Here is a 22,099-nt window from a genome sequence, read left to right on the forward strand (position 1 = left end):
TGGTTGGCAAAGTCTCATGGGAGACAGTACTTAAGGGCAAGGGAGCCCATGAGGGCTGGGAGCTCTTCAAAAACGAAATCCTAGCAGCTCAGGAGAAAGCCATCCCCATGTTCCGGAAAAAAAGCCAGCAGGGGAGAAAACCAGCTTGGTTGAACAGAGAGATCTTGAGTGATATCAAGAAGAAGAGAAATGTTTATGGGCTCTGGAAGAGGGGACAGGCTTCTTGAGTGGACTACAGGAGGTAAGTGAGATTGTGTAGAGAAAAAATCAGAAGGCCTAAGGCTCAACTAGAAATCAGATTGGCCAAGTCTGTGAAAGATAACAAAAAATCCTTCTATAAATATATAAATAATAAAAGGAGGGCTAGGGAGACCATACAGTCCCTATTGGACACAGAAGGAACGACAGGGACAAGAGATGAGGAAAAGGCTGAGGTACTTAACGCCTTCTTTGCCTCAGTCTTTAATTGTAAAGAAAGTCGTTCCGTCTGTGTACAAACCCAGGAGCTAGAGGAGCAACATGAGGCTCCCATGGTCCAAGAGGAGGTGGTCAGAGCCTTGCTAGCCCGACTAGACACCCACAGTCTATGGGGCCGGATGGGTTTCATCCAAGGGTACTGAAGGAGCTGGCGGATGTGCTGGCCAAACCCCTTTCCATCATCTTCCAACAGTCCTGGAAGACTGGGGAAGTCCCGCTGGACTGGAGGCTGGCTGATGTTGTGCCCATCTACAAGAAGGGTCGCAGGGAGGATCCAGGGAACTACAGGCCTGTCAGTCTGACCTCAGTGCCAGGGAAAGTCATGGAGCAGGTGGTCCTGAGTGCTATCATGAAGCACATGCAAGAGAACCGGGTGATCAGGCCCAGTCAACACAGGTTCACAAAAGGCAGGTCTTACCAAACTAACCTGATCGCCTTCTATGACAAAGTGACTCGGCTGCTGGATGAGGGAAAGGCTGTGGATGTATCTTCCTGGACTTCAGTAAAGCCTTTGACACAGTTTCTCACAGCATTCTGCTTGGGAAGCTGTCAGCCTCTGGCCTGGACAGGCGCACACTCTCCTGGGTGGAAAACCGGTTGGCTGGCCGGGCCCAGAGAGGGGTGGTAAATGGTGTGAAATCCAGCTGGAGGCCAGTGACAAGTGGGGTTCCCCAGGGCTCAGTGCTGGGTCCAGCCCTGTTCAACGTCTTTATCAATGACCTGGATGAAGGCATCGAGTGCACCCTTAGCAAGTTTGCGGACGACACTAAGCTGGGTGGAAGTGTCGATCTGCTGGAGGGTCAGGAGGCTCTGCAAAGGGATCTGAACAGGCTGGACCGCTGGGCTGAGTCCAATGGCATGAGGTTTAACAAGGCCAAATGCCGGGTCCTGCACTTGGGGCACAACAACCCTGTGCAGTGCTACAGACTAGGAGAAGTCTGTCTAGAAAGCTGCCTGGAGGAGAGGGACCTGGGGGTGTTGGTTGACAGCTGACTGAACATGAGCCAGCAGTGTGCCCAGGTGGCCAAGAAGGCCAGTGGCATCTTGGCTTGGATCAGAAACGGTGTGACCAGCAGATCCAGGGAGGTTATTCTCCCTCTGTACTCGGCACTGATGAGACCGCTCCTCGAATCCTGTGTTCAGTTCTGGGCCCCTCACCACAAGAAGGATGTTGAGTCTCTGGAGCGAGTCCAGAGAAGAGCAACAAAGCTGGTGAAGGGGCTGGAGAACAGGCCTTATGAGGAGTGGCTGAGAGAGCTGGGGTTGTTTAGCCTGGAGAAGAGGAGGCTGAGGGGAGACCTCATTGCTCTCTCCAACTACCTGAAAGGAGGTTGTAGAGAGGAGGGTGCTGGCCTGTTCTCCCAAGTGACGGGGGACAGGACAAGAGGGAATGGCCTCAAGCTCCGCCAGGGGAGGTTTAGGCTGGACATTAGGAAAAAATTCTTCACAGAAAGGGTCATTGGGCACTGGCAGAGGCTGCCCAGGGAGGTGGTTGTTTCACCTTCCCTGGAGGTGTTTAAGGCACGGGTGGACGAGGTGCTGAGGGGCATGGTTTAGTGTTTGATAGGAATGGTTGGACTCGATGATCCGGTGGGCCTCTTCCAACCTGGTTATTCTATGATTCTGTGATTACAACCAGCTATCTTAAAGGCAACTGTGGTATATTTATTTATGTTACTTATGAATTGTCAGTACTACACCGTGCTGTAATAAAAAATTACTTTTACTAGTTACTGCTTTTAACCTGTTACCAAAAATTCTTATTATTTCTTAAAAAAGCTAACATGGAACATACAGAACTTTGAGAAAAGCACATTAAGCTTTAAGGGTTGGTCATGGTCCACAGTTTTTTTGGCAAGGTTTACTATTGGAGTTTAATGTGTACAGTACTGCAGGTTGTCAGATGTACTGATGTGAACATTTGTCTTTTTGTGAGCAAGACCTGTGTTTAGTGTTCATTTCAGCTTCTGCAGGAAGAGCAACCTCAGCCACCCTAGATGGTGGCCTTCCCAGTCCCATGTCAAACTCAGGTATTTGGGAGTAATTGATCTCTTAAATTTGGAAGAATGTTTATTTTTCTTGACTTTGACATTTTAATTACCTGTCCTTCTAGTTGCCTGTTTCTGAGAGACTGGAATACTGGTAATGATTGTCACAGCAAAAACTGTTTGTGACTTATTCTGACAGCTGTTTTTATCTTTCTAAGCAATGCAAACATGTAATGAAGTAGAGGAAATAGGTGGCTAGCAGCCAGTTTGTTTCTTCTTGTGTGACTTCAAGTTTTAATATTATTTAATTTGGAAATTTTATACATAAACAATTTGAATTTTATACACATTCGCTTACATTTTGATTTTGTACACAATTACTTACACATATTACTGAAAATTAAAAAATGGTTGACTAATTTGTTTCTGTTCAAGCTATGCCAGATAAATTGGTAGAGCCTATTACGTTGGCACTTACTGTGTAGTTTTCCATTTCACCTGTTTACCTGGAACATTCGTGGACATTTTAAAGAAAAGAAGTTAGCTCAGAACTGGTCTTCAGAAAGAATAAGTTTCTACAGCTAGATAACACCGATACTTGGAATCTTGATTGTCTACATGTATTTGGTATTGTGAGCCAGAGCAGACGAGTGCTACACAAGCTGGAAGGCTGCAGTGCCCAAATGGCCAGTTCCCAACAGATGAGATTTTTAATTAAAGAATGATTGTTATCCAGCATTGAACACACTACAAAAAAAGGGTCCACTTCTTCTAGAAATTGGGCATTGCAGTAGCTTCCTACCAGCGAAATTCTTTGAAACAAATTAAGGTATTTTATTTTGTCTCAAGGACTGTGTCATACACTTAATGGTTAATTATAATTGATCAGAAGGTTTCTACTGAAAGGGAAACTTTGTGTGCAACAACCGTTATGAAAAAAGCCCGTTTTCCTCTGAAATGATAGTTTTACAGTGGAAAACTTACTGGCTAAAAACTAAAGTATTTTTGTTGAGAAGGAAATGCTGTTGCCGTGTATTCTGGGATGTCGTCTGTATTCTTCATATAGTTCAACGCGTTCTTATGGCTCTTATCCACTACTTCTCCTCTGTGGTATCCGTAATCTGAGGCTTGTGAACTGTGCCCTCTTCTTAAACATTTAATTTTGGGATTTTTTTCTGGGTTTGCCTGGCATTCCACAGTTCTATCAGAGTTTTTGTGCAGGCCCAATTTTGAAGTCTGCAAGTCACAGATATTATATAACAGCATATGTGTTGATTTTGCTTGCTTTATTGCACTTGGAGTCTGGTGCATCTGGGTAGCTCTGAGTTTGTTACATGTGTGCTGCATGGGACGTGTATTTTGTATTTCTGCCAGGGAGACAACAGGTGTGGTAAAGGAGGGAGACATTTTTGTTGCATGGGGTACAAACCCAATTTAGACATGAGAATGGAAGCCCCTGGTGTCCCACACATCATCACGAACCAATAATGTCATCTGAGCAAAGTTGAGCTTTTGACTGAAATATTCTAATTGAATTTACTTACAGGCAGAAGTAGTTAAGGGAAATGTAGACCAAATACATTTTTTGAATAATGCTAGTGCAAAGTTTCTGAAGGATGCCCTTCCGTATTTTGTAAGGCGGATATAAAATCCTTTGTGCCTGCTTCTGTTATTGTTTTTTATCTAGTTCAAGAGGAGTTTTGTTTTGTTTTTCGAATGTTCCAGACCAACCTTCAGACATGTTTCCTGTTGTGTTTTCCAGCAAGCTGAACATTGAAAAAAGGTTCAAAAGTGCACCCTTTATTAATAATTGCAAATGCGTGCTGTACAGTGAATGTGTATTGTTTTCTGTCAAGGAAGTCATAGAAGCCTTGAAGAAGAGAGACAAAGTAGATAAACAAGAAGGAAGGCCAGTAATAGCAATACCTGAGGACTAAACGGCTTTGGAAGCTTGTTGACTGAACGTCAAATTTACAAAACCAGCACATAAATAATGGACCCAGGCAGTAAGTGCTGAATTGAATGTCTTCAGCTCCTACTCCCAAGCTGGGTATACCTGCTGGGTGAATCTCCTTGCTGGGGGTTCACAGCTTTCAACCACCTGTGGACCAACTCTTCCTCACTGACCACTGTCGGCAGACAAAGGCCTTCCTTTACCCAGTATTCCTGCCAATACAGTGTCCCCCCAGCCAGCCCATGAAGAGGAGACTTGATTGCAGTCTGTTGCTTCCGAAATTCTTCACATCTTGCCAGATAATAAGCCTGTTTCCTGCCTGTGGCAGGAGTGAGCTCTCGTTTTCTTCTACTGAATCTTTTTTTGTATTAAAATTCTTGCTGGCCTAGGGGTTGGAACAAAGGTCTCCCTGATCCTGAAGCTTTGCTCACTCTAGCATCTTCCTCTTTCTGGCCAAATCATTGGAGTGGAATGACTTGAATGGGAGGAAAGAAGCACCTTTCTCAGAGTTTAGGCAATTCCTCCAGAGAAGTTTGGATGCCCCTGGGCATGAGGAGATTTCTGAGAATTTAACTAAATGTTTACAGTAGCAGCAAACTAGTAGTTAGGATTACATCCTTTTATCTTTGCATCCCTTTATGTCTCTGGGCTTTAATTTCTTTTCAGAGTCTCGATTTCTAGTGCTTTTTATGATGCATCAGCCTTCTTTACTTAAAATGCTGAGATTACCCCTGAAATCATGGACTGAACAGTTTGAGAAGAATCAGTTGGAGCTTTCCAGCTATGCAGGGAAGTTTGGGTGAAAATCTGAGATTGTGGATAATCCAATCCAATGAAAAAAAAAAATCCTGCTAAAATGTGTTAATTTTGCAGTAATATTTTGTTGTTACTTTCAAGTTTTAATGCCTTGCTGAGGTGAGTTCTGAAACAAGAAGGGTTTTGAGGCTCTGGAGCGAGTCCAGAGAAGAGCAACAAAGCTGGTGAAGGGGCTGGAGAACAGGCCTTATGAGGAACGGCTGAGAGAGCTGGGGTTGTTTAGCCTGGAGAAGAGGAGGCTGAGGGGAGACCTCATTGCTCTCTACAACTACCTGAAAGGAGGTTGTAGAGAGGAGGGAGCTGGCCTCTTCTCCCAAGTGATGGGGGACAGGACAAGAGGGAATGGCCTCCAGCTCCGCCAGGGGAGGTTTAGGCTGGACATTAGGAAAAAATTCTTCACAGCAAGGGTCATTGGGCACTGGCAGAGGCTGCCCAGGGAGGTGGTTGATTCACCTTCCCTGGAGGTGTTTAAGGCACGGGTGGACGACGTGCTGAGGGGCATGGTTTAGTGTTTGATAGGAATGGTTGGACTCGATGATCCGGTGGGTCTCTTCCAACCTGGTGATTCTATATTCTATATAAATGTCATTAACCTTAAAAATGCAAGTTGTGAAGTTTCTTTAGCCATCAGAGCTAGATTGCATTTCATGCAAATGTAGGCAACAAGGCATATTTGGGGACATAAATTTGGGTTAAATCCCAAGGCAAGGCTGCCCTGTGCTCTTCCAGTGATACTTAAGTCACTATGGGTATGTTGTTGTGTAGGGATTTTTCTGCCTTTTTCAATTAATAGATCCATATGTCTCCTCTGTTGCTCATATGGATACCTATGTAATAAGTAACAACCTCCTGAAAACAGATTTGCCTTGCAGGTAGACTGAGTTCCCCCCGACCTAAGGGACACAGTCTGAAACCCAGTGTTGGGTTGCAGGAGGTTGAAAGAAAGTGAAGTTACTTACCAGCCTCCAGCTCCAGCTTTCTACTTCACTCACAAGTTCTTCAAGTCCTGGTACTAAGATGTTTTCCTCATCTGACTCTTGGTGTTGTTGCTTTCTGGTAGATAACAGTGGAGGAAAAAGGGCTTTCCGAACACTATCCATACTTGATGAGTGTGGTACTTGAAGATGGGGCAGGAAGCACAGCTTTTTTGAACAATTTAGTTTATAGCTTATTTGCATAATGCCATATTGCTTCATTGCATGTGCCTGGTCCTGCAAGGCTGAGCTGGCACCTGATGTTCTGGTATCAGAACAGTTCTTACTGTCTACTAATATTTGTCAGCAAAGAGACCCATGAACACCTGATGCAAGTGGAATCTTTGCTGTGCCGTTGTTGATCAGTTCTTAGCATGGCCTGAAGCAGAATTGTTCCATTACTCAGAGACACACAAATGCGTGACGAGGAAAACAAGCTGAACGGTGATTTTCATGTGAAGCGACCTAAATTAATGTCCTGATTCCTGCAGTTATTCAAACCTTTGCAGACAGGAGCCTGGGGAAGAGAAGGGAGCACAGCGGGGCTGCAGTTACCTTTTTAGGCAGTCAGTTCTTTGGCTTTACTCTAGATTGAAACCCAGTAGGAAAATGTTAATCATTAATGGTTATCACACTGAAAGCAAAACCTGGAGAGCAGATAGTGGATGGTAGCTAACCAGAAAACGCCAGTTTCATAGAAATTCAGATTGTGTTTTGCTTTTCAATGAATTTAATATTGTGTTGAAGAAGGACATCTGTGGTTCCGTCTTAAAAATGTGAATGAGCTTTCTAAATATTTTGATATTTACTACAGTTTGTCTGTGTTGGATGTGAGCTGACTTTGTGAGGTTTCTGTCTTGCAGGCTGTGCTATAGAGAAGCTCCTGGAGCAACCAAGCCCTGCCTAGCAGACCTGAATTCAGCGTGCCAAATGTGCTGCACATGGGAAGACTCCTGAGAAACTCTGAAAGATGGTGCTCAGTGGTCCTGCAGTGTCCTGTGAGGGTGGAGGACTGAGAACTGCAGAAGATTCACCTAGACACTGGCAGTCCTTTGGGAAGGCGAGCGAGGCCTGATAGTGCTTGGAGCTTACACACCTTTTGTTGGATTGTTTATTCTATTCATGGGGCTGGATTAAAAGTATAAAAGGAAAAGCAGTTATTTGCCGGTGGGAGCTTGCTCTTGGCAGGGGGAGTTTGGTGGTGCAGTCATGGCAGCAAATCCTCTGTAGTGCAAAAAAAGACAACTGAAGCTTCTTGCTTTCTTCAGAGGTCTTGATAAAGTCTTCTGGTAAAGCATATAGGCTTTGCAAGTGTGACTGATTTACATTTATCATAGAATCATAGAATAACCAGGTTGGAAGAGACCCACCGAATCATCGAGTATACCAGCTTGCTTTTCCTGAGGTCACTAAGACAGTGGCCTGCACAGGTTTCAAATAGGCCTGAAGCTTTTCCATTTAGCTGTGTTGATATCCGATATACACACATATTGTTTCTCTCTCTGCTTATGTGTATTTATGGGTGTGTATTAAAAATATATTTTTGCTCAAGGTGACTTTTTTAATACTGTTATGTGCTGGGATGTCTCCAAAACACTTACTTCAAGACTAGAAGTAGAATAGGAATGGCTGACAGGATCCAGAAAGCCCATACTTCTGGATTTCTCCCTTCCTAGGTTCCTTTCTGATCACTGGGTTGGTGTGACACACTCGTACAGGTATCCTGTTCTGTAGAGCTGGATGCCCTGTTCTTCCTCTGAGTTCTCTTGTATGGGTGGAGGAAACCTGCCGAGGCTTGGTGACCCCTGTCTGGAGTGGGTCCGTGAATTCCTGGAACGGTGCTCTAGTGAGGATCACGCTTCTTGTGTTTCCACTGGGAAACTGTCTACAGCCTGTTTGTGTATTTTAGCTTACATGGCGTGGCTAAAAATGGCTAACCCAGGAAAACAGCTTCCTAACTGCTCAGCTGTAGCTGTTTAGTTTGGTCTCCTTTTGGCCTCATAAATCTCACGTTCTTGACAATAGTCCTGCTCCAACAGGAAACTCGCTGACTCTGAGGCTCTCCTGGGAGATGGGCAATAGCATAACCTCGGGCTTGGGAAAGGCTGGGGCACGGACTGTTGACTTCCTAGGGATGGACACTAACTAAAAGACTACTGTTAACAAGGAACCATCACCTCCTTCTCTAGCAGCCCAGTTATACGGAATACTGAGCAGCCAGGGGCTTACCTTCAGGAGATAACGCTGAGCTCAGAGCCTTGGTGGAACTGCTAGTGTCTGAGCACAAGTACTTCACATCAAATAACGTTCCTTCCCTTCAAAATGGCTTTATTTGGCTACTCAAGATAGAACTGATGGTACCTGGTAAAACAAGGTGCATAATGCTGGAGTTATTTCTTAATCTGCGTAACTGTTGGTCGCTGCTTTGTGGATTATAAACCAGCTTGCAAAATTCTGTTCCCAGTTAGAGTGGTTTTCTTTGAGGTACGCTATGTCAGTAATTCCACTTTGCCATGCCACTGAGTCACTGTTGTGCAACCACACCACGTTGACAGGAAGCACAGAAGTTTCAGTTCACCTGATCTGACTATTTGCAAGACGTAGTGGGATCTATGTAGGTCACTATATAAGATGACAGAGACTCACACCGCATGGATGATTTTACACTCTGAATTAAAAGAACTGGCCACCTGGTGGAAGCGTTGATGATGTTGTGTGCACTGGCATGGTCTGAATTATCTTTTCTCCTGTCCGTGTGAGCTAAGTGGTAGCTCCTGTTGGCAAGTCTTATTAAACCTCTTGTAAACCTCTTGTTTATGCTTTACTCACATTGGCAGCAGTTGTCTGCAGAGGCAGGATCACTGGAATATTGTGCTTTCATTAACAATCGTTTTTTTTGTCTGTGTGTTTTCGTATTTATTACTGAATCCTCATGGAACTGCGATGAATGTAATTGCATCAGTGGTTCTGGAGCGGATTGGTAATGTCAGTGGTATCTGTATAATGTCTCAACATGTTTCTAGGTGGCTTTCTCTTTGAACTCCACTACATCAGTGTTTTGAGGAGAAAATATAGTTATTTAAATCAAAGGGGGGGAGGTGGGAATGTGTTTGTCTCAGAATGTAATGGAAAACTGAGATCACAATGAACTATTAGTTCCTTTCTGCTTAGATATTTTATGATAAGAAATACCAATTCTATGATATTTATTATAGAGCATCTTACACTTAGGAGACCCAGAAATTATGTAACAGAACCAAGTAAAGGTCAGAAACAGAGCTGCTTGCTGAAATACCAGACATACAAGCAAAAGTGTTGCTGTCAGAGGAAATGTGTTACTCACTTGTGTAACACAAGTGTTATAGTCAGTGGATGTACTTGACTCGCACATCCCCTGCAAAAGCCTGAGTCAGCAGTGTCTGCACTGTGGTTTGGCACAAAAGTCTTTTCCAAAGTCACTTAACACTCCCAGGCTGAGCAATTTTAGTAATAGCACTAACCTGTTCAATGTCTTTATCAATGACCTGCATGAAGGCATCGAGTGCACCCTTGGCAAGTTTGCGGATGACACTAAGCTGGGTGGAAGTGTTGATCTGCTGGAGGGTAGGGAGGCTCTGCAAAGGGATCTGAACAGGCTGGACCACTGGGCTGAGTCCAATGGGATGAGGTTTAACAAGGCCAAGTGCCGGGTCCTGCACTTGGGGCACAACAACCCTGTGCAGTGCTACAGACTAGGAGAAGTCTGTCTAGAAAGCTGCCAGGAGGAGAGGGACCTGGGGGTGTTGGTTGACAGCTGACTGAACATGAGCCAGCAGTGTGCCCAGGTGGCCAAGAAGGCCAATGGCATCTTGGCTTGGATCAGAAACGGCGTGACTAGCAGGTCCAGGGAGGTTATTCTCCCTCTGTACTCGGCACTGGTGAGACCGCTCCTTGAATCCTGTGTTCAGTTCTGGGCCCCTCGCCACAAGAAAGATGTTGAGTCTCTGGAGCGAGCCCAGAGAAGAGCAACAAAGCTGGTGAGGGGGCTGGAGAACAAGTCTTAGGAGGAGCAGCTGAGAGAGCTGGGGTTGTTTAGCCTGGAGAAGAGGAGGCTGAGGGGAGACCTCATTGCTCTCTACAACTACCTGAAAGGAGGTTGTAGAGAGGAGGGAGCTGGCCTCTTCTCCCAAGTGACAGGGGACAGGACAAGAGGGAATGGCCTCAAGCTCCACCAGGGGAGGTTTAGGCTGGACATCAGGAAAACAATTTTCATGGAAAGGGTCCTTGGGCGCTGGCAGAGGCTGCCCAGGGAGGTGGTTGAGTCACCATCCCTGGAGGTGTTTAAAAGACGAGTGAATGAGGTGCTGAGGGTCATGGTTTAGTGATTGATAGGAACGGTTGGACTCGATGATTCAGTGGGCCCTTTCCATCCTAGTGATTCTATGATTCTATGATTCTACTCCTACTTCCGAAAGATTCACAGTGTCTTATACCTTAAACATACAATGAAAAAGCACAAATATACTGACCAAAAGTGATATGTCCTCTCCCAGTCTTTGTTGATGCAATTTCCTCTACAGGAAATTAATCCCTTTTCCCATTCCTAATGATCATGCCCAGAAGACACTTGCCTGCATACTAGGATGTTTCCGTAATGAATGGCTGAATCACAGAAAAGCTTATTTTCAAGTGCTATAAAGATTAATCAACTTTCATTACCGATGTTTTCATTCCTGGGCAGAGAGCTGACTAAAATAAGGCTCTGCTGGAGCTTGAACTGAAACATGTTTTAGGCTGCTTTAATCTTTTCAAGCTTGAAAGTCTTGGCAAAAGCAGAGAACAACTGAGATAAAATGCAATGAGCTAGCTCACAAATGAACTGGAACAAAGTGAAGGGGATGAGCGTGACCTGAAAGATGAGGATGTCTCCAGATAGATTGCCTGTTCCATTTGTGATCTGTGGTCCATTCACACAGATATTTAAGGGAGAAGAATTGAATCACAAGGTAAAAGACCCAAGAGGATGATAAACAGGCTCACTCTTCCACATACCTATTCATGATGATGTTTCTAGCCCAGTGTTTGATTCTGAGGATGTGTATAATAACGCAATATAATCGAGCTGACTGAAAATGTGTTAAAGGTCAAAAAAATCCCTGCATTCCAGCATACTGGTGATGGTAGACAACAGATGAACATCAAAGTACAGTGTTGGTTATTCACCTGTGGCCTCATTCAAAGCAAGAAGGAAGTGTCTGTGGCTTTTGAGGCAGACGTGATGTAGAGTTCCAGTCCTCCTCACAAAATCCTCTGACCAATATGGGTCAAGAAGTCATTGTCGAGAATATTCAACCACTATGGTTTCTGAATAAATTAGGGAAACTCCATATAATTACACCTTAAAAGTTTAGCAGTCAGTGATAGGATAGACAACTAACTCTTGGGATGGCAGTGGGGAGAAGATAGGATTTTTGCACAATTTCAAGATTTTTTAAATTAATTACTCATGAAAACAATGCAGATGGTACTTTATAGAAGTGCAGAGGCTTTTGGTAGTTTTTAATTAAAACAAAAGCTTAGCAGGTATGCTTTCTGTAAGAATTTTGTATTTTAAAGAGTGTTACTAGACATTAAAAATAATACAGCCCTTGATTTACACCACCACCCAAGCATAGAGAGGTCTTTTTTGTTTTTTTTTTGCTTTGTTTTGTTGTTGTTGCAGTGGTGGTTGTTGTGTTAGTTTTGTTCTTGTTTTTTGTTTTTGTTCCTTTTTCTTCCTCCTCCCCCAACCCTAAAAGAACCTTGTTTTATAATGAAAAGCATAGCACTATCATGCATCATAAGACATCAGCAGTTCAGGCTAAAAGATAAGTTACCAGCTCCCATACCATTTACTAGGAGACTTGACAATGTCAACATAGGAATGAATTACTGAGAAAAGCTGCTCTTTTAAGACATGTTCTTCAGATGTGTTTTTTCCACTGTGTTCATTCTCCCCAAAGTAAGACCCACCAGAGGTGTTTTCAGCCAGGGTACCACATTTTAAATGAAATGCAGCCTTTCTTCCACTGATTTCTTCTGCCAGCTCTACAGTTCAGAGCAGTTTCTTTGGAGAGGGGTGTCTGGGTAAGAAATTTCCCTGAAGTTCACCTTCAGTGCTGGCTCAAACACTTATTTTTTGGTGGTTTATTATATTTCCTCCTCAAACAAGAAGAAAGAGAAATTCTGCTGCAGCACAAAGTCTCTGATTCCTTCCTCCTTCTCTGGATTTCATTGGAGTAAGATCCAGTAGTAGGACTGTGCATGTTTTCAGCCCCATCTTTCCATAGAATCATAGAATCACCAGGTTGGAAAAGACCCACTGGATCATCGAGTCCAACCATTCCTATCAATCACTAAACCATGCCCCTCAGCGCGTCATCCACCTGTCCCTTAAACACCTCCAGGGAAGGGGACTCAACCACCTCCCTGGGCAGCCTCTGCGAGTGCCCAATGACCCTTTCCATGAAAAATTTTTTCCTGATGTTCAGCCTAAACCTCCCCTGGCGGAGCTTGAGGCCATTCCCTCTTGTCCTGTCCCCCGTCACTGGGGAGAAGAGGACATGTGTCTCCCATCCAGGGTGTGGTGAGCTAGTCAGAAGGGGCAATAGCAGTGGCTAGTCTTTCTTCAATGCATTCTCAGAGCAGAAACAGTAGACCCTTGGGAATGGAAGATGTATCTCCACATCCAAAGAAATCCTCTTGGTATGTTACAGGAAAGAGCTGCAGTCATGACTGGCTATACCATAGTGGGACCAGCAGTCACCTTGGTGGAAGGGGACTGAAGAGGGACCAGGAGTGGACTGATGAGCAGGATGACTGTACAGTTTGCTAAAATTAATGTTCAGCAAAATTTTGAATGCTCGTGTTTGGGCTGGCCATACTGACAACAAACTAGAGTGTTGGAAGATAGGTTATGTCATGGGTTAACCCCAGCCAGCAACTAAGCACCACAGAGCTTCTCACTCATCACCTCCCTGGCACCCAGCGGGATGGGTGAGAGAACTGGAAGAGTAAAAGTGAGTTGGGTTGAGCTAAGAACAATTCAGTAATTGAAATAAAGTGCAATAATAATAACAACAACAATAATGTAATGAAAAGGAAAGTAACAAAAAGAGATAGACAAGTAAAATGCAAGAAAGAGAAGTGATGCAAATGGAAAACAATTGCTCACCATCAACTGACTGATTCCCAGCCTGTTCCCAAGCAGTGGCTGCCATTCCTCCAACCAACTCCCTCCAGTTTATACATTGAGCATGGCATCATATGGTCTGAAATATTCCTTTGGCCAGTTTGATCAGCTGTACTGTCTGTGCTCCCTCCTACCTTCTTGTGCACCTCCAGCCTTCTTGCTGGCACAGCATGGGAAGCTGAAAAGTCCTTGACTTAGTATAAGCACTGCTTAGCAACAACTAAAACGGTCTGTTATTTCCATTCTTCTCATCCTACATCCAAAATACAGCACTATACCATCTATTAGAAACAAAATTAACTATCCCAGCAGAAACCAGGTCAGGTTGTTGTAACTCACAACTACAAACAAAATGTTAAGTAATGCAAAGGCTTTAGTAATGTAATAAAAAAGGAATTTGTGAAACAGGAATTAACAAGCTTGCAATGGGCATTGCAGCATTTCGGTGTCTGAAATGTGAACACCAGAGTCAGGGGGGTAAACAAATGAAACTAAGGTTTTTTTTTAAAGCCCCAGAGAGGAGACAGCCAGAAAACAGTATGACTGATAGAAGTGGCTAACAATTTAGATGAAGAGAAAGTGAGCCTCATCAAGCCTAACAATGTCTTCTATGAAAACAGGTGAATCCCAGTGTATGGTTTCCAGTACTAGAGAAGTCAGGCAGAACAGATCCTGTAATGACTCCATATATAGGGCAGAAGAAAGATTCAGCACTGTATTTCTTATCCCTCTGTCTGATGTTTAAATATCTGTCAGGAGATGTGGGAAGCTTGGGACTAAGTGGGCTCCTTGCAGTGGTTTAAACAGAGGCAAGTGGCACAGCATCTGCTCACCCAGGTCACAAACTCTTTCCATGGGATCAGAGCCACAAGAAGAGGTCAGGCAAGCTGGATCTGTGTCTGACAGGAGTGACCAAAGAGATGGAGAGTTGAGATCCTCCAGAAGGAAAGTAGGACAGGAAGTCTGAACCAAGGAATATCCAAATGTTTGTTCATGGCTTTTGTTCTGGGTCTGGGACTTCTGCTGGGTGAGCTGGTGGAGAAGCGTGAGAAACCTTAGTTAGAAGCAGACTTTGGTTATCAGACTGAGTTTAACACCTGGGGAAGAGTTTGTGGGATTGTACTTCAGGGGAGGCTGATCCTTCAAAACAGCCTCTCTGTCTGGATTTCTCCCATTTTTTCTTCAATGTCTTTTGACCAAGTATAACAGCCTCCTATCTTCTCATTAACCTGTTCCCCCACTGGGCCTGTTAGCCTGGCAAATGAAAAAGTAATGGACAAGGGTTTATAAACATATTCTTGAATAGTTTTGTGGTGTGAACTAGTTTGCTGACATCTTGGGTCCAGACTTGCTTTGGGCTGCTCATTGCATCAGGATGCTGTTGGAGGCCAAGGATGGGAATAGGTAGGATACCCTGAGAGGGGCATGGAAAGGGTCATGGTAATGATGGCTGCAGACTGAGGGAGTGCGTCTTCAAGGGTACAAAACTGTGCATAGATGATGTGTCAGGTGTCTGAGGGCAACTGGGACAGGACTGAGGCATGGAAAGAAGAATTCATGCTGCAGATGCATCGGGGGTTGGGGGCTGAAGCATAAGCCTGGTGCCAGCTGGTCTTTAATTGTGCCCTTTTATATATGAGGAAAAGAACTGGGCATGTCAGCCCACAGGGTGAGGTTGATTGTGGCTCTTGTTTTGAAAACCTCAGCCATGAGGTGTGAAGCTCTACCCCAAGGATGCACCTGTTCATTCTCAGAGGCAGAGCTGGAGGTTTGTTTTTTTTTCAGGTTCAATTTCTCTCTTTTATCGTCTGTGTGCCCTGCAGGTATTAGACAACCAGGATTTTGCATTTGTACCAGTTCTGTGTCCTCATGCATTACCATCTCAGCTAGGTTGCTAATTATTCTCTAAAGAGAGCGCAGTTTCCCTTTAGCAACCTGCATAATATTTCAGTCTTACGGAGCAGCACTGCCTTTATGTTAGCAGAACAGGGAAATCACCTGGTTAACTAAGTGCATGGCCACAGCTCTGGTCATTGTCCTTGGTTGCTATCTGGAACATGGATCGTTTTTTTGAAAATGGGAATTTGGAGTTCTGGGATGGCTGGCAGTTTCAGTGGGAGACGGTGTAGGAAAGGATATTTGCAGGGTGGGAACTGTACATGGTCAGTGTTTTGGGTCTGATTGAGTTTCTGACCACTTGTCTATACCAGTCAACTCCAGTGGAGCACCAGTCTTTTACCACAGAAGATGAACAAAAATGAATATAAATTGCATTGTCTGCCATCAAATTACCAATCCACTTAGAGTGTAACAATCAGGACAGAAGGTACAAACCTCTAACTTCTCAAATATTTTTACGCAAAAAGAATTCAGGATTATTCACCTGGTAAAAGCCCCTGCTTTGACCTGCATTAAAATTTGGTTTATTTTATAAGAAACTAAAGATTACAATGACCTTGAAGTTGTATTTGTGGGTTTTGTAGTGGTTAGGTAGTTCTCAGAAGAGGATACTGGAAAGTAAGAGACTTGCTGATGTCATTTTTAATTTACCACCAGCACCCCCTCCCAAAAAAAAAAAAAGAAGCCGAGAGAGATGTCGGTGGCCCTATATAAGGTGCACCTCACCTCCTGCAAAGCACATCAAGAATCACAGCAAAGGTAAGGCTTGCAGCCTTTATACCTCTCTCACTTTGCCTTGCCTGGTGTCCCTGATGCTAATACTACTTTCTCTCATCAGTGCTGAGTGCTGTAGCTGCAACCAGCTGGGATAGAAAGCTTTGGATCGTGAGCCATGGCCTGCCTGCAGACCTTGACCAAAAGCTTCTCAGGATGGGTCATCCTCTGCTGCTGTTGCTGTCTCCCTCTTCTTCTCAGCAGCCCTCTGCCTCTGAAGGGGCCAGGACTGGCTTCTACTGCCCATCATGCCTGCAGGCTCAGGAAGATCAACTTCCAGCAGCCCTACATCAGGAATCGCACCTACACCTTGGCTAAAATGGTACAGTAACCCACATGTCCTTCGTGGTGGGATCTGAGGGCCTCCTCCTCTGCCATTGCCCTGGCTCTTCACCTTTGGCATTCCTCTCTCTTTCTCACATCTTTCTCCAGAAAAAATCATGCATTTGCTGTAAGGCAGAATGTGGGTGTGTGGAGTGGGTCTGCTGCCCCCTGACTGAGTAGCCGGGGGAAGTTGCTGCGTCTCCTGCTCTTGTTCCCCAAGGGAAAGGAAGCCCCTGGCACAGCACAGCTCCTCTCAAGCCCCAGATGCTAGAATGGGACAACTGTGAAAAATGAGATTAAATTTCTCTGTTTGTCCAGTCCATTTAGAGCTGGTCCTCTCTCTGACTCCAGTCATGACCAGGCAGCTCCTCAGGCATCGTACAGGGCTCTGCTTGGGCAGGTCTCTTGGCTGCTCATAACATGGGTGGGTCACCCTGGTGTACTCCATCGAGTGCTGCAGAACCTCCCAGCAGCAGCTCTGTGGGCTGCCGTGAGGTCGGCCACCTGCGGCATCTGGTTTAGTCATCATAACCACTACTACCCCTGATGTTTAGGCAGGAACAGGAATTCAGACTTCTGCTTATTTATTTTCCAGTGATACTGACACTGAATCTCACCCAGTTAAGGGGAAAAAACAGGCACAATGTCTGAGCTTATCTACCTGTAACAGGCTGTATACGGTGTCCATTCCATCATTTCGCCTGCACTATTATTGGTGAAAAATTTAGGGTTTATTATTAAGTTTTAGCTAAGGTTACCTTCCCCACCTGACATTTCTCTTTTTCCCTCTCAGGCCAGCGTCTCAGACCACGACACAGACAACAGGCTCATTGGGCAGCAGCTCTATGTTAATGTCAGGGTAAGTCTTCTACTAGGGGGCTGCTTTTTGGATCCTTCTGCGGCGCTTATTGATTTCTTGCCATGATTTAACCTAACCTCTTACTTATACACATAGGAAAACAACCGCTGTTACCTGATGAAGAGGATCACAGAGATTATAGTGAAAGATGTTCTCCTCACCACAGCCAAGGACCGATACCCATATATTGAGGAGGTGGCACAGTTCTTGGCATCCCTAAACTCGGAGCTGAGCAGATGTGTGAGTAGTGTTGGGTTCTTTCCTTTCTTGTGACTCTTGTTTTTGCTCCTGAATCTCAGAATGCTGCAAAGAGTGGCAAAACACAGTGATGTGAGAAGAAACCTCAGATCAAAGATATCAAACTCGAGGTTCATAGAAAGGTGTGAAAAAGAAAATAAACCCCATATTGTTGCATACAGCTGCCAATGTTATGTCTGGATGTTTCTCTTTTTAGAAATTCTCAGGACACAGAGAGCACATTGAAAAGAACTTGGAAGAAATGAAGAGCAAAATGAAACAGGTACATTTTTTCCCAACATTTACAGACAGCAGTTCCAAACCCTAGTCACTGAGTTGGATTAAGATTGACCTACTTAGGAAACAAACTCTGGAGATTATTTAGATGGTGAAGCCTGCAGGGGCTTTAAAGAAAGGATTACTGATGTTTCCACTTCCAGCCATCTTTCACTTGTCCTGTTAACTCTCTGCATGTGTTATAATTTAAAATTGTCTTTCAGAAATCAGATCACAGGTATCTGTGTACGCTAGACTGGATTTGAATGAGCTAGATTATAGTGACTCTAATAGAACTACTTGAGAGAAGGAGTAAATTCTTGATTCAGTTTCTGTGATAAACCTAATTTCAATTTCCTGAGAAATAACCTAATACTAGAACATACATTCTGTTCTTTTCTAGTTGGGAGAGAACGGAAAGACTAAAGCCATTGGAGAACTGGATTTACTGTTTGACTACATGGAAAATGCCTGTACTGATGCCCCAAGAAAGGGAGGGAACAAGAAGAAAAACTGAAAGAATTTTGGATTAGAATTGAAGTCTCTGAAAAACTCTTGTTATAACTCAAATAGATTAACTGATGTGGATGACCACCACCTGCCCCCCCTACTACCACCCCCACCCTCTACACTGTTTTACACCCGTGCCAAAAAAGATCAAACTAGGTGGGCAGAGATGGGAAGACTATTGCTACTTTATTTGAAAATTAAAACTCCCTAACAGTTTGCAGCTCCATTTCAACACAGAGCATGAATTATTTTCAAAGACTTGCTCTTGTTCTTCTCATCTCCATTGGAATAAGGCAACTGCTTCTGTATTTTAGAGGCTGAGGTTTGACATGTGTGAATCAGCTTTGGTCAAGGTAGGCAGTGATACAGACAGGATTTTTTGAGCCTTTTACTTGAAAATCTCTCTTGCATATGTTGCCCCCTTCTGACTTTTATCTGAAAAGTTGGTATTTCAGACTAATTCAGAAATTATATTTGTCATTCATATTTAATGATAACTTATTTTAAAGTAATAATTATACAGTACTTTTATTTATATAGATTAATTGAAAAAAATGTGAGGAAATGTATTTATGAGTCTGTACTAGAGGCTTTTAAGTGAACTATGAAATTAAAACTGCTGTGTGATATTTATATGCAAATGGATTGTATCGTACTCTTTAACTTATTATAATAAATATTTTGAACCTCAAATATTGCCATTTATGGACTTTTTCTCTTTTACTCAAAGCCAACAAAGATGACACACATTGTGCCTGTGGGGCTGCTGGACCAGTAGCTGGATTCTTGTATCCAGAAAGAATGCAGATCTGGTCTGGGGTCTTGCTTCTTCACATAAGGCTGAAATTTCAATTTATCACAGTCCCAGGCATAGCAGGGAGTGTGTAGGTCAGCCCTTCTTGTGGGGTGTAGTAGGAAAAATATCATCACTCTTAAAAGTCATTGCTTTTGTTCATTGATTCTGCCTCAGGATGTCCATAGACAAGATCCTGTATTGAATAGCTGCTGGTGAAAATTCCCAAACAGTTCCCCATGAGTCAGATAAGCTGGAGACAAGCAGTCAGGCAGCAGCTGCTAACTAAAAACTCAGAGCACTGTGTCCTCACTGCCCCATAGGCATACAGAGCACAAATGACTCTGCAGCATCAGGGATCTGAGAGTGCTTCAGAAGAGAAGTACTTGGTGCCTACTCTTAATGCAAGCTCCCAAACAGAAAAAAAACACCCCAAAGACACTGAAGAGCAGTTTAATCCATCATTATCAAGTCCTTCAGCAGTGTTCCCTGGGCAAAGACAGAAGAGTTGCTCTGGTTCATCCAGGAACCAATGTTATGAATGTTCTTCATAAGGGCAACAGGCATCCTGTCTGCATCTGGGGGAAAAAAAAAAAGACATGTCCTCAAATAAAAGACTTGGAACGACAGTGCAAGTAAGCAGGGTGAAGTTTTGCAAACACAAGCATCTTAGAGACATTTATACAAAAATATTGCTAAAATGATATCTAGAAGACACCCCATGGGTAGATACTGTAATATGTGAAAAATGTTGGCAGCGAGTCTACCTTGATTTGCCTCGGTAGCTTCTTCAATTTAATTCAGAGAGTCCTAAAATAGTCTCAACATGTCTTACATCAGCTGTTGAAGTCAGATGGCATTGAAGTGGGATTAAACTATCCCATGTTGCTCCTGAAAGAGAGTGATTTTGAAAGTGTCCATCCATCCTTAATCTGAACAAGGTTTATGTGAACTGAAATTATAACACTTTCTTGTGGGAGCTTGCGTACTAGACTAGCATATGGTCCATCTGGGAGATGGATGCCTATTACCTGTCAGACTGGATGCAATCAACATGGTTTACTTGACTCCACGCTTTCATTTGCATCTCACAACCTGTGAATTACATACCTGTTAACAGTCAAGAGAGAAGTGACCCAACAGTGACAGCCACCCAGATTTGGTACCACATTACAGTGTTGGGGGTTTGACTTTTTGCTGTATTCAGTAGGATATTTATTATGGTTTTTATGGTATAAGCAATGAAGTTGCCAAGAACTGTTAGCTCGTATTCTTTCTCTTACCACCCGAACTTGTGACAGCTGACAGCAAAGGGAGGGAAGTTAAGCTCAAATGTGGGGTTCATCTCACTGACATTTGACAGACACAGTGTATCCTAATCTACGTGAGGCTACTGGAAGGAAACAGGAAATATCCAGGTGCCATTTATCTAATCTACATTAGAGTTTTGTGAAGATTGTGCCTTTGGACAGAATAAGATTACTTTTCCTGAAGTGTACCTGTTTTCTTCCTTGATTATAAATAGAGACTAGAACTACACATGAACTACACATGCTTTTCCTCATTGATATCATCTCTTCACAAACAGATAATTAACTTGTTTCTTTCTTCTCCTTCCTTTAGGCCTGTTCCATGTTGTTGTTGTTGAGCCGCACTACCCATAACCGTCAAATCAATACCTCAAACTTTCCACAATGGGGCTAAACTGAAATGAACACCCATTTGCCCACAAAAGTGTAAACCCCAAATCAATTGTTTATTAATTTCTCCACCCCTGAAAATCACCAAATGGAAGAATTTACCATGGAAACCTCATGAAATGGAGCCCTGGAAATGCGACACAATAAATTTTACAGGTTTTCCTACATAAGTCTTCTTGTGTGACTTGTGGGTGTGTGAAGGATGAACAGTGATGGTCAGTCTTGAAAAGACAAAGGGAGCAGAAGTCAGAGGAAGTCTCCTTTTGTCTGGGACAAACATCTCCTGACCAAAAGGAAATAATTGTGTAGCTTCAGTCAGGCAAGCTGGGTTTCCATTTAGTCAATAGTTACTGATCAAAAAGGAAAATCATGATGACATGTTTAGTTCTGACATTTTCTAAATAAAATGTTTCAGTTTTATGCTTAAAAATTGTGTTTTGATTTAGAATTTCATGTACATTTTCTGTGAAAAGTTGAAAAGAGATTTGAAAGCAAAATAAACTGTTTCATTTTGAGTTAGTCGAGTGCTTTGGACTGACCCAAAATGAATTTTTTTTGGTTTAATTTTTCGGTTGTGTCACCAAAGAGAAACTTTGTTGTTCATGCAATTCTCATTTCCGTTGCCCTATTTTCCTTTCCTCATCCCGCCTCCGAGTCATGGACTATTTGTAATTCCCAGACGTCCTCAACCTAGCACAGAGAGGGAAGGGACCTGCTTGACATCCTTCATTGAAGACTCCTCCATTGTAGAAACTGGAGGACCCCTTCTCAAGCTAAAAATGACAGAGCCACCTACAGCCAGATTTGCATTTCATTAGCTCTTCTTTCAATTACAGCAGGTGACAAAAACTGGCGTTCTTTTGCTGCATAGATAATTATAAAACAGTTAAACTACCTCTGAAACTTCATACTGTGAAGAGAGAGGAACCCAAAGCATGAATAGAAGTTTCCACATCCTGCTGAGTAAGTATTGGTGACAGTTTAAGAAATTTCTCTTAAATCCATTGCATGGAGTGTTACTCAGATATGAGATTTACATATTCAGTGTTTGAACACATACTCCTTCAGTGACCTAAAATAATAGAGAGATTATTTCCCTGCCGCCTGAAGTATATCCTAGACAATGCAGAGAGATGACGCTATTCTGATGGTAAATCAGTGGCATATGATTATGTCAGCCTGTGCTTTAAAACACAGTTAGCTAAACAATTATCTATTTTGAAGAAGGTAGGTACTGCATTGAAAAACAGCAAGTGCCTGACAAACTTTATGTCAGAGCCATCAACAGCACCAAACGGATGCTTGTAA

General features: G+C 43.4%; 1 protein-coding gene across 1 annotated transcript; it reads left to right on the top strand.

Moving 5' to 3' along the window:
• Positions 1-16,210: 16,210 nt before the first annotated feature.
• On the top strand, positions 16,211-18,305 carry IL22 (interleukin 22). The gene is made up of 5 exons (XM_069849763.1): positions 16,211-16,414; positions 17,210-17,275; positions 17,372-17,515; positions 17,730-17,795; positions 18,192-18,305. Exons 1-5 carry the CDS (start codon positions 16,211-16,213, stop codon positions 18,303-18,305), a joined length of 594 nt encoding a protein of 197 aa, XP_069705864.1.
• Positions 18,306-22,099: the final 3,794 nt, after the last annotated feature.

The sequence above is a fragment of the Phaenicophaeus curvirostris genome, chromosome 1 (assembly GCF_032191515.1).
Source record: "Phaenicophaeus curvirostris isolate KB17595 chromosome 1, BPBGC_Pcur_1.0, whole genome shotgun sequence".
In the NCBI taxonomy this organism is placed as follows: Eukaryota; Metazoa; Chordata; class Aves; order Cuculiformes; family Cuculidae; genus Phaenicophaeus; species Phaenicophaeus curvirostris.